Source organism: Pithys albifrons, chromosome 2 (genome assembly GCF_047495875.1).
Source record: "Pithys albifrons albifrons isolate INPA30051 chromosome 2, PitAlb_v1, whole genome shotgun sequence".
NCBI lineage: Eukaryota > Metazoa > Chordata > Aves > Passeriformes > Thamnophilidae > Pithys > Pithys albifrons.
The window spans coordinates 74,834,473-74,846,438 of NC_092459.1; the positions used below are offsets into that span (position 1 = coordinate 74,834,473).

General features: G+C 48.8%; 1 protein-coding gene across 1 annotated transcript; it reads right to left on the reverse strand.

Moving 5' to 3' along the window:
• Positions 1 to 3,430: 3,430 nt before the first annotated feature.
• Positions 3,431 to 10,815, reverse strand: RHOU (ras homolog family member U). Its single transcript, XM_071549542.1, has 3 exons — positions 10,395 to 10,815; positions 9,558 to 9,616; positions 3,431 to 6,523 (listed from the first exon to the last, which is right to left on the reverse strand). The coding sequence occupies exons 1-3, from the start codon at positions 10,723 to 10,725 to the stop codon at positions 6,068 to 6,070; spliced, it is 846 nt and encodes a 281-aa protein (XP_071405643.1). The 5' UTR covers positions 10,726 to 10,815; the 3' UTR covers positions 3,431 to 6,067.
• Between the last annotated feature and the right edge of the window lie 1,151 nt (positions 10,816 to 11,966).

Genomic DNA, 11,966 nt, shown 5'->3' on the forward strand with positions numbered 1-11,966 from the left:
GAGGGCCCATGACACACACAGGGCCAGGGACATTCCACTATTATAAGAAAAGTAACAGCGGTCTGAACAAGAACTGTGCTTAATCCCATGTCATACTTATCCCATCCCATCCATATTAACCCCAAAAGGCCACTGCTGCTAAAATTACTCTCCTAGACAGAGAGACTTTGGAAAGATGTCTGGAATTAACTGAGTAGGTTGTGGACCAGAAGTCAGAAGGGTACATGGGAGATTGGTGATGACAACATACTTTTTAAAAAGGGTAAGCAAAATAATTTGCAAGAGATTTGGATTTGGACTGCATAAACCAAGTGATTAAGCCTGTCTGCTGAAGAACAATAACCTAAGAACTACATGACTATGCAAGGCAGACACATTACTCCTTCGAATAATTAATGCTTATGCACAGAAATGGCACTTATATTTACACAGGACTTGAAGTAGGTGGGATGGACTCAGGGGTCCAAAAAGAACAGCAAAACTCTGAGCAGCAGTAGGGGATGTATATTCATGCCTCCCAGTGAAGTTAGAGGGAAAGTGCCATATAGGGGCAATGACATTATAAGCATATCTGCAGTGCCAGAAGCTCAGCAGAGATCCCTGCTTGAGTCTTTTTCAGACTAAATAAAGCTTTACAGGTCTACAACTCTGTTGACCTGGGTGAGACGATTCCTCTTTTGCCTCCAAACAATAAGACCAGGATCCGAGCTAAGTGCACAGACCTAAGGAACAAGAGATGCCTGGAGACACTCTTGTAACTTGGCTCTAGCATCTGAATCAGTGTCTGATGAAGGTCTTGAGCCAGGGGATCTCCTTAGGAAATTGGTGCAGTCCCTTGCAGATCAGCAGGGCTGCTCCTCATGCTTCCCTCTCTAGACACATTTCCCTTGCTGAACTAAAAAACCTGGGACTGCATTTAAAAAGCTGCTCCAAGCTGGGGGTTTTGCCTTTTTTTATACACATCACTGATTTATCCACCCCTGAAGAATACTCTGCCTCAGATGGTAAAATTCATTGAATTACACAACTGCTTGTTCCCCAGGTTATACAAAGAGGGCTGCACTAAATGGATAATGAATGACCCTCATCTATTACGTCTTCCTCCTGGCAGCAATGCAGGAAGCTAAAGCTTCAGAAGGTCCTACTGGATCTTGGGGCCCTGCTATTGGCCTGAAACCCATCCTGCTCTTTTACAAACATTAAGTACCCTGGGGTAGTCAGGCTGATTGATGCCAAAAGTCCACCTCATCCCACATCCTGTCCCTAGCGAGCACAGATGCTTGGGGAGAGAATGCAAGAACCAAGCATATGCAGAGTGATTTTTCCCTATAGTGTACAGTGATATTTCCTTCCAGCTTCCAGCTATCCATAGCTTTGAGATTTCCTGAAGAAAATGCTCTATTTTTATACCTAACCCCCTCCTTGGGGCTGTTCATTTCCTCAAGCATTACTGTAATTGGGCTTTTAATCTGCTTATGCCTAAAGTCGGTAAAAGTAGTGTCTATCACTCCCCATTGCCTGGGAATCTCTTTGCCCCTTCTACCGAGATTTATAATGTCTCAGCTCTTTCCTGAGTCATTGTTTTTCCCCTCTCCTCACCTTGTTGCATATGCCAGGGCAACATTAAAGGCAGAAGTTGACAGAGGTCTCATGTACAAACCTCTGAGCAAATCAATTACTAGATCTCAGAATGGTTGCTCAATTGTAAGGGCACTCACATGCTCAGCAAGGTTCAGTTTTAAGCATAATACATATGGCAACACTAGATCAGCAGTATGTGGTCATAAATACCACCTCCTGCAGCAGTCTCTCCCTCTCTGTGGTCAGCAGCTGATGTCTAGAAAGAAAATCAAAGGCAATGTAAGAGTGTGGCAATATTTCCCTACAGATATTCTCTCCCAAAATTGTCACATTTGTCAATGTCTCAGCTCTAGTCAACCTTCAATCATGCCCTAGAATAATGTCCCATCCACAAAATGCAGGGGGGGAAATGGTAAAGTTGACTTTTTTTCTCAATTAAAAAAATAAACTGAATTTTTCCTAGAGCACTTTAATTTTGTATAAAAGAAAACAAAATTCACTCTAGGGAACTTCCATCCATCACAAACTGGCAGCAATTTCAGCATTCCTGGAAAACCTGATGTACAGTGGGTTTACTTCAGTGTATCTTTACCAGCCTCAGCTGTGGGCCCATCCAGTATCTGATGCAGGGCAGCTGAGGGAGACTTTTGATCACAGCAACACCCACATGCACCAAGTTATCCTGGCATAAAGGATGACCTGAACTGCCTTAGGCCTGTCCAGATGCCAGGATATGTAAGAGTGCAGCCCAGCTCAGCAGAAAAGCAATGCCCCACACGTAGCAGAGGGATTTTTGTTCTAGGACTTGGCAATGCCAGGTTCTGGTCTCTCAGCTAGTGCAGCCCCCTTCCCTGCAAAGTTAGAATGCAAAGGCGGGGAGACTTGCTCTTCAGCCAGCACAGCCCAACTTCATGTTGTCCAGCACAGAAAGCTCATGGAAGTCATTCTTTGAAGGCACCAGTAATGGCAGCAGTGATTCAACACCAGTAACTCACCAGAAAGGAACCTGTTGGCAAGATGTGCTCTCCGGCAGTCACTGTGCTGCAGGCAGCCAGGTGAACCAGCCTCCTGGCAGTCCCAAGCATCAGTTAAAAAGCAGAAAAGAAGACAAGGGTTTGTTTCAGTGAGGAATAAACCGGGGGAAAAAGGAACAGCACATTGATCTTCTTCCTCTGCTTTGTGCATTCCGATGGTTGAAAATGCATCGGCCTTACAACCCAAGAGACAGGTGGCATGGGAGGGCAACCTGGTATGCCAGCCTGGACAGTATGTCTGCTCCTGTCAGCTCCCAAAAAACCAGACAATAGGGATAGTTTACAAACCTTGGTCCAGAGCAACACTCCTTCTCTGGAGCAGTTTCAGAGCAGGACACTGGCTCTGCAGGAATGCCTGGGTGTCGAGATGCTGCTCTCCACTGGCTAACACAGTGGCACTCAAGTGCAGAAGGCCTCTCTGCCGTGGCCACCCAGGCCCTGGCCATAAACAGGATCAAATCTCACACACCTTGGCCCTTCCATGAGGGACAGGACCCAGAAGGCTTGACAAGACCCTTGGTGCCAAGAGAAAACAGGCTCCACTCTTCCAAAAATGTCCTCTGGCTCCTCCAGGAAATGTGTGGCACAATGTGCAGCAGGTGAAAGAGCACATCACCAGTTTCGGTGTTCCCCCAGCTATCCCCAGTTGTGCTGTGCTCCTCCTGCTGCTCACCCCACTTTCGAGGGCCAGACATAATAAGCCTGCCCATGCCTTACAGAGCTACAGCAGGATGTTTTGTTGGCAGGGAGACAGAGGGCTATCATACCCTTGTCCCCCACCTAAGCACCCTGGTGATGGGGCAGCACAGGGAAAAGGCTGCATTTTTTGAGCACAGTCCCAAACTGGCAGTGCAGCTGCGTCCTCCCTGCATGGCCATGCACTGCCCTCCAGCCTCCTTGAGCAGGTAGCAGACACGTACACAGGTCAGAATTTATTTTCAAATACCTTATTTATATCCTTCTCACATGAAATATTTCTTTTGGAATATAGCCTACACTTTGAAAACAGAAGAGAGTGTTTTTATAAGGCACATCAGATTATAGACTACATAGAGACATCTCCCCCTCATTTGCACTTGTAAAATACTGGTAATTTAAAAAGTAATATTTCTAATACCTAGACCCTGTGTAGCCCCGTGTAGAGAAGTATCCATAAAGTTATTAGACCTCAGTTTACACACACCTAGTAAAAGGCTATAACAAGTTGTATATAAATCACATTTTCAGAAACAGTCACAGCTGGCTACATTTAAAAGTAATGCTACTCCAGATTAGGAAACAGGCTGCTTATAAAATATAACCCACTGCTTCCAGTACAGCATCATACCAAGCAGTATGATCTTGAAGAAGAAATTGTTATTTTTGCAAATGGAAGTTGCCCAGATTCAAGCCTGGCTCCTCCCCAAAACCTCATTTTTGATCAACCAAGACTGTTTTATACAGAGAAGCAAAGCACCCAAGAGAAATCTGGCTGTTTTTCTCCAAGCTGTCACTATGACTGCATATCTGAAATCCTGTCAAAGCATTTGAGTAAGGAATATAAAGGCTCAGATGTTAACTTCGTGACCAGAAAACATTAAACCCTTACCAATCAGATGCAACCAAGTTGAATCCATCCAGCTCCTGTGCTATGGAAACATTTTCCAGGCTCTTCCCGTGCAGAAGCCAACATATTTTTATTGACTTAGGCCCTAGGTTAAGATTTCCATTCCATTTTGAAGTTTTCAGCAATGGAATGTTACCCACCCTGCACTCATTCTGCTGTAGAGAAGGAAAAAGTACTGCCTGTGGAGACTATGTCAGTTCAGCCCAGAATCCATTTACATAGTGTCATTTTCCTTAATGGGCCAGAAGGTAAACTGTGGTCAGCTTTATCAACACAAATGGCCTCCACAGTTCTTTATATCAGGCATTGATTCATTTCTGATGAAAAAAGGTTCCAGCCTTCTGTCACTGCAGTTTAGTTCAAGAATAAAGAAAAGGTCACTTCAAGGCTATGGCCAAAGGGGAAAACAAAAATATAATCTGATCTTGAAATATCTAGAAGAAAAAAAAAAGTAGTCATGGCCATAAAAGGCAGACAAACAGCACAAACCAATCGTCCTCTGCAGAATAAGTTTAAATTCTTGCAGAGTCACGTTATCACTCAGGTTTCTCAAATTCGCTAGAACTGCAATTAGGCTTAGTTCAGTAGGAATCAGATTTCAGTCAAAGAATAGGTCACACTCAACTCTACACTTAGCCCTCAGCTACATTTTAGGCACATTTCAGTTAATCCATTGGACTAATCTGGAAAAAAAAGAATTATCAGTTATATTTCCAGGGTGGCCTCAGCCAATTTCACAACTATGAGCTTGGACAAGATTCAACCACAAGTGACTGTTGCCTTTAGAAGGGAAACATTAACTTGGTTGAAAACAGCATCATGAAGAAGATGCAGCAGCCTATTTCTAGAGTCCAGTTTGTTATAAATCTCAACCTCACTGATTTGTTATTTATTTAGCAGCCTTAAGAGGTAAGGAGGGGCATCCTGAATTTCCTGGCTGTAGACTTAAAACCAGATGCAGTTTACACGGTGCTGCACAGGTATTTGTTACATCATTAAAAAAAAAAGAATAATAAAAAACCCCAGCACAAGAGTATTTACATTCCTTTCAACTGAAATAGATGAACTGTCATCACGTCTGTGAAAATACAGAGGAAATCGCCACTGCTCGAGGTAGCGAGTTAAAGCTCGGTCATGTTCTTGGGCTTCCACTCAGCTTCCTGGGAAAGGCAGGGGAAGGAGGACAGAAAGGACTTTCACAAAGTCAGGAGGTGACAAATGAGATGTCAGCTCCATAAGGGATTAGGTTCCCTCACCACAAGCTGAAGGTATACTCATGACCTTTTTAACCATGGCATTTGCGTATAGATTACACCTCTTGCATACCCTTTTTTAAGTGATCCCTAAGAGTGCTGGCTTGGGAAGACACAGAGAAGAGAGCAGGAATGGGGTTTTAAAGCTACAAATGTCAGTTAGGAGGCACAGTGTTATTTTTCCCTTTGATCGTCCATGGACAAAGCTCTACGCTTTCACTGTTGCTTGTGCGTTCCTCCTGCAAAGCCCTGGCAGTGAAGGCTTCTGGTGTGTGCTCCTCCCAATCACATACACTTTACAACACAAGAAGTTGAATCCTTTGGACAAATCCTTCTACGCTCACAGACACATGGTGCTTTTTTTCCTTAATGAGAAGTTTTAGTCACGAAACTGGATGTCAGACCTGATTTATAGCAATTATTTAACTAGGAATCCTTCTGCAACCCTCAAAAGGGCAACTGAGATATCCAGTAGCAACATATACACATACATACAGATCTACACTATATACTCGGGACAACACAAATTGAGATTTCAGCTAATATAGCCTCCATTTGATTTCCTCAGAGCAGCACTCAAGTCCTTGCAACCCCTATACAAAACAGCAGTATTTTTTCCACCAGGATTTGGAGAGGTTTTTCATCTTGTCTGGAGTCCTACACTTGGATTTCTTTGGTTGCTGCTGGGTATCCGAGTACTGAATACCAGCCACGATGGCTGCATCAAAGACCTCCTTGAGGTTTTTCTGAGTCAAAGCAGAGCACTCGATGTAGGACGTGGCTTTTATTTCCTCGGCACAGAGTTTCGCACCCTCCTCTGACACAGGCTTTTCTTTGCACTTGTCCAGCTCAATGAGGACTTTGACATCCTCCCGGAGGTCCGACTGTGTCCCAACCAGGATAATGGGCGCCTTGGGGCAGTGGCATCGAATTTCAGGAACCCACTTCTCACTCACGTTCTGGAAGGATGAAGGGCTCACCACACTGAAGCACAGCAAGAAGATGTCTGTGTTGGTGTAGCACAGAGGCCTGAGCTTGTCGAATTCATCCTGCATGGAAAGAAATCGCATTAACACCTCACAGAAAGAGCAGCTCTAGCCTGCCACTGACCTCTGGGGAAGCTGAGGATCACCTGCCACTGCCATCTTGAAAAGCACCTCAAAATGAGCACCCAGAGCATCCAACAAGGTGTTTTACAAGCAGAAGTCGCCCAGACCCAGCCTGAGGTCTTGTGGCTGCCAGCCAGCAGGCACCCTGCCACCACAGGATGAAGGTGCTAGCTTCTCCATATACCTGAGATTTTCTGACTAATGCTACAGGTTATTTCAAGTGCTTAAATATTTCCTTTGCTCTTTGTACAGAGGCCCTCTGCCCTACTTCAGCAAAGACACAAGGTTGCAGGAAGCAGGTTACAGCTCACCAAACCAAAAATTGAAGAGGGAGAGAGTACTTTCTACAGACCCGCCTCTTACAGGAGTGAGTCAGTGAGCAGCTCTGATGAGGAGCCATTCGTACCTCAAAGTAGCTCTACCAACAGCCAGAGGCAAGGGCGAAGCAGGCATGAGGCAGCAGGAGTACCTTTCTGGGTACCTTTCCTGGAGTTGGCTTTTAAACTGGTAACTACTTAACAACATCCTACAGGATATGGGAATAATTTCCCTGTCATTGTGCCCAGGGATTTAAATCTGATGGGAGCAATAATGACTTACAATGTGCAGGCTTAACATGCCAGTGGCATAGAGTAAGAGCTTTACCTTTCCCTCCCACCTATGCCACATCAAACAAACTGCAATCCAGCCTCCCAGCACTACCTTTCTGGTTTGGTTATTTTTTTCCCTTTAGTGCAAACTCCATCAAAGCAAGGCCCTTTTTCAGCTTCAGGAGCTAGCCACAAGAAAGCCAAACACCTCACGGTAACAGAGGCAGGCTCATTCAGTGGGAAGAATGCAGTTAGAAGCAAGGGTTAAGTCCAAGCAGGCTGCTTTTCTGCTGACAGCAGGATAAAAGCAGGGTAACACTAGCAGCCTGAACAGGTAGGATTTGCCTCAGCAGCAGTGATATTTTAATTAAAATGGACCATGTTCTCAAAAGCTTGGAACTGAAAGTGCATAGAAACACAACTGAAAACATCCCTCTGATACCAGCAGCTTACTTCTGAATTGAAAGTTCTGTGTTAATTTTTGAGAGGTGAAATTTTGCTTTAAAGCCTCTGGAGGCCCAGGATATGCAGTTTAAAGACCCCTGGAAGCCTCAGAAGTCCTGGTGCACTCAAATGAATTTCTTTCAGCAGTATCCCTAAGAGAGACAGCGATTTATAAAACATGAGTCAAGAAAGTAAGCTTCATTAGCTCTCTTGATTGTCAGATTAAGCCTCAGAGGAAACGAGACTCTCACTGCTTGGCTCAAGAAAAACCCCACATTTGCTGAGAGATGCTGCGCTGAACAACAGGGCTGTTTGCAAAAGGCATCTTGCCATGTAATTGCCTCTTCTTGCTATGTGAGAAGGCTTGAAAGGGCTCAATTCAATGGGTCTTGGAAGCCAAACCCAGATCTTAAGGGTTTCTACCAAGATGAAATAGTGCCCCTCATATCCCAAGTACACTCCTGTTTCAGTGGTAGGTAAATGGCCTGCAGGGACTCTATCTCTTTGGGCTAGTGATGCTGAAATAGAATTTCCTGCTGTGTGGAATCCTTTTTTTAGCAGCAGATTTCAGCAGCCATCTCCCAGAAGTAGTTTTACCAAAGTATCCAGCTAGGAATCTTTTACTCAGGACAACTTCTGTCAGTTTCAAAGGCAGTGACTCTACGCATTCCAGCTGCATTTCGGCAGCCATAGGAAACAACCATTAATCGCAAGAAGCTGGTCTTTCCTTAATGAAGGCAAGAGGTGATGGGGCCTGCCCATCCCTCCTGCAGCTTGCAGCTGCATTTCCACAGGCACTGCATGTCTGCAGGCTGTCACCCGATGGCAATTTCACCTGTCACACTCTGCATACGAACATGCAGAGACAAAGCTGTTGCATTACCACCCTGTCTCTTCAGTAGGACATGAAATTATGGGACAGTTTTGCTGTTTGACTTCATATTGGTACTTGCAGAATGCCCTTCGTAGGATTTTAGCTTTGGTTTGTAGGGCACATGGGAGTCCTACACTGCTGTCTAGGACTGCACAGCCCTTCAAACCCCTTTCGTAAGTAGGGCATCCAGTTACTACTCATCTAAATAGGTTTGTATGTTAATGCCACTGAGATTTTTCAGTGTGGTTTTGGTAAAGGCATAGACCCAGATCCACAAAGCTGCGCAGGATCCTAACTCCCACTACCTTCAAATGGCAGCAAGGTAGCACAACACTTTGGCCTAGTTTTGGTTATCCAGCCTCAACCCCTGGCAAGAAATGTTGGACACTGCTCAGGGTGGTACAAGCCTGGGACTTGCAGAAAATATAAGGCAGTAAGAAATAGGCTTTTTCATGTGTCAGGCAAACTAGGAGATGAGAGGCACATCAGTTACTATTATCTCTTCAGGTCTTACATTACAGCAAACCTCAGCTTCGTGGCAGCATCACTTTTTAAGGGAGTGGGAATGGCAAATATGAAGACTCCACGGACAACACCCAATAGCACTTTCTTCTCCATTCAGCCTCTGCCCCTTCAAAAACACCATCTCTCTCTGGACACCTAAAGCTGTGGATGCATTGCATGCATACATTCCAAACACTCTAATTCTTAAACACGTAGTTATTTAGCAAAAATAAAGGCAGTGACAACGCTCAAAGAGAAAACCAGGTGACCACAGAATCCTCAATATGTTCAGCCTTTCTAGTCATGTTAAACACAGCAGCAGTCTGAGCCAGCAGAGCAGCAGCCTGTACCCAGCCCCTATACAGAGGCACAGTATGTCCCTCACCCTTCAACAGACACCGGGCAAAGCAGCAGGTTAAGCAGCAGCGAAAATGATAGCAGATAATAAGATGATCAAACACCGGGAATACTTTCAAATCCATGAAGTCATTTGTAGAACTACTTTGCGCAACAAATTCTCCCCTCCCACTGTCACTTAAATCAAGTAAGCGGTTCCACTAACCTGACCAGCTGTGTCACAGAGCTGAAGTCTCACCGGCTTGCCATCGACAGACACAACAGCTTTGGAAAGAAAATGGAGGGAGGGGAAAACTGTGATGAGTCCAAGTTTACACGTTTTCCATTAAAGAAAAATATTGAAAAAAGAGATTATTTACCATCCCTTAGTTCTTATAGCCCTTTCTTCAATTAGTTTAGATTCAACAGCTTAACAGATCTGGAAGAGTGTCGCTAACGCATGGGCACACAGAAGCCCTTCAGGGCTTTCCGATTCATTTCACTACAACAGCTGAAGTACGAAGTGACGGCACAAGCCATCGGCCGGCAGCGCCAAGAGCGAGCCCGGCAGCCCGGGAATTTCTGCTACAAAGGTTTAGTTTATTTCTAAACCTATTTAGGTTTATTCTCGCCCGTACACTTTCAGCACGCCCAGGACACAAACAGCCCACGCTCAACCAGAGAAACGCCAGAACCTCCCCCTTTCCTCGGGCTAGAGAAGGTATTTAACCTGCCCTTTAAGCGCTTCCGAGGTGCCCGACAGCGCTAAGCTTTACACCGCAGAGTTTCCAATTAAAGCCCGGTTCTGGCCGCCCCGCCAGGCACGACACCCGCTGCCAGCCCCGTGACACCGGCGACCGGACGGCGCTGCTGGCTACGATGGCAGCCTGACAAGCCCCGCTCCTGCTCGGGCAGGGTCCTGCTCCCCAGAGATCAATAAAGAAATCACCGAGGTTGGGCATCGCCCACACCGAGCAGCCCAGCCCCGGCTCCGGGCGAGCCCCGCGCGGGACGCGTCGCTGCCCCCCGCCCCTCCCGCGTCTCGGTCCCCGCGGCCACTTACCGGAGAAGTTGTCGAAGGCGGTGGGGATGTACTCGGTGGGGTACCCGTTGGTGGTGTAGCTCACCACCAGGCTGGTCTTCCCCACCGCGCCGTCCCCCACTAGAACGCACTTGATGCTGCGCCGAGGCTCCGACCCCACTCCGGCCCCGGCTCCAGCCCCGGCCGCAGTCCCAGCCCCCGCCGCCCGGCACCGGCCGCCCAGCGCCGCTCCGAGCGCCGCCGCCGCCCGCCCGCTGCGCACCCTGCGCGGGGGCACCGGCGGCACCTCGCAGCCGCCCGGCGGCACCGGCTTGCTGATGTAGCCCGCCTCGCCCTCCTGCTGCGGCGGCATCCGCGCGGCCACGCAGAGCCCCGCGGACCGGGGCGCGGCGCGCTGCCCGGGGCCGCCGGCCGGGGGGCGGCGGGGCGCAGCGGCGGCGGGCGGGCGATGCGGGGCCCCGGCGGGCCGGCTGGAGCGACGCGACCGCCGCGAAGCCAGCCCCGGCGCCGGCTGGCTCTTCCCGGGTACGGGCGGTAGAGGCGGCTCCCGGAGCAGGCGGAGGATCCCGGCGGCGGCGGCGCTGCTGCTGCTGCTGCTGCTGCTGCTCCTACTACTACTACTGCTGCTGCCGCCGCCTCGCCCCGCGCTCCCGACTCCCGGCGGCCGGCCCCGCGCCGCCGCGTGACATAGAGCGGCGCTGCGGGGAGGGGCCGGCGCCACCCGGCCCGGCCCGGCCCGGCCCGGCCCCGCACGCCCCGCACGGCCGCCAGGCGGCGCCCCGCACCCCGACGGCCGCGCGCGCGGACAGAAGGGGCGGGGCGCACCCGCGCGGCCGCGCCTCTCATTGGCCCGCTCGCCCCCCCGCACAGCGCCATTGGCTGGTTGGGCGGCCCGTGCCCTCCCCTGCCCGGCGGAGCGGCCGGGCCGGTCCGACCCGCTCGAGGCGCTGTGCGGGCTCGAAGGCCCCGGGGCGGGTCCGACGCCAGAGTCGGGGGGGGGCGGATCGCGCTTCTCAGAGCAGGAAAGCCTGAAGCTGCGGCAGGTGTTTGCCGTGGAAACCGTGGGTGCTCAGTGAGCTCCCTACCCGCGTGCTTGGGAACTGATAAACTGGGCCATGTGCCGTGGGAAAGGGTGTGCTTCATTCTTAGCACCGTTGAAATATGTTGGCGGTGGAAGGTTTTGGGGCTAAACACTGAAAATGAAAGGCTGATGAATGGCTTGGCCCTGCCCTAAACTGGAAATGTGATAACACATTTCTTATGAGTGCCATGATCTAATAAACACACTGGAGTTGAACCAAGGGAGGGACTTGATGATCTCAGAGGTCTTTTCCAACCCAATCGATTCTATGATTCTGGGGACCTTGACAGTGCTGTACAGACACGAACTGTCCCACCTGGAGAATGGGTTGCCTCAGGTGGCAGGCATCAACTGCAGGTGTCTTAGGCAACTTACCAAAATCAGTGCTAATAAGTCTGTGGCAGTCAGGATTGCAGTTTACCATTTTCAGCATCTGAGTTCCCAGTAGGTCCTGGAGTTCCCTATTTTTCCCCTCTCTGTAGTGGAAACCCATGTGAGGCTACGTCTGCCTA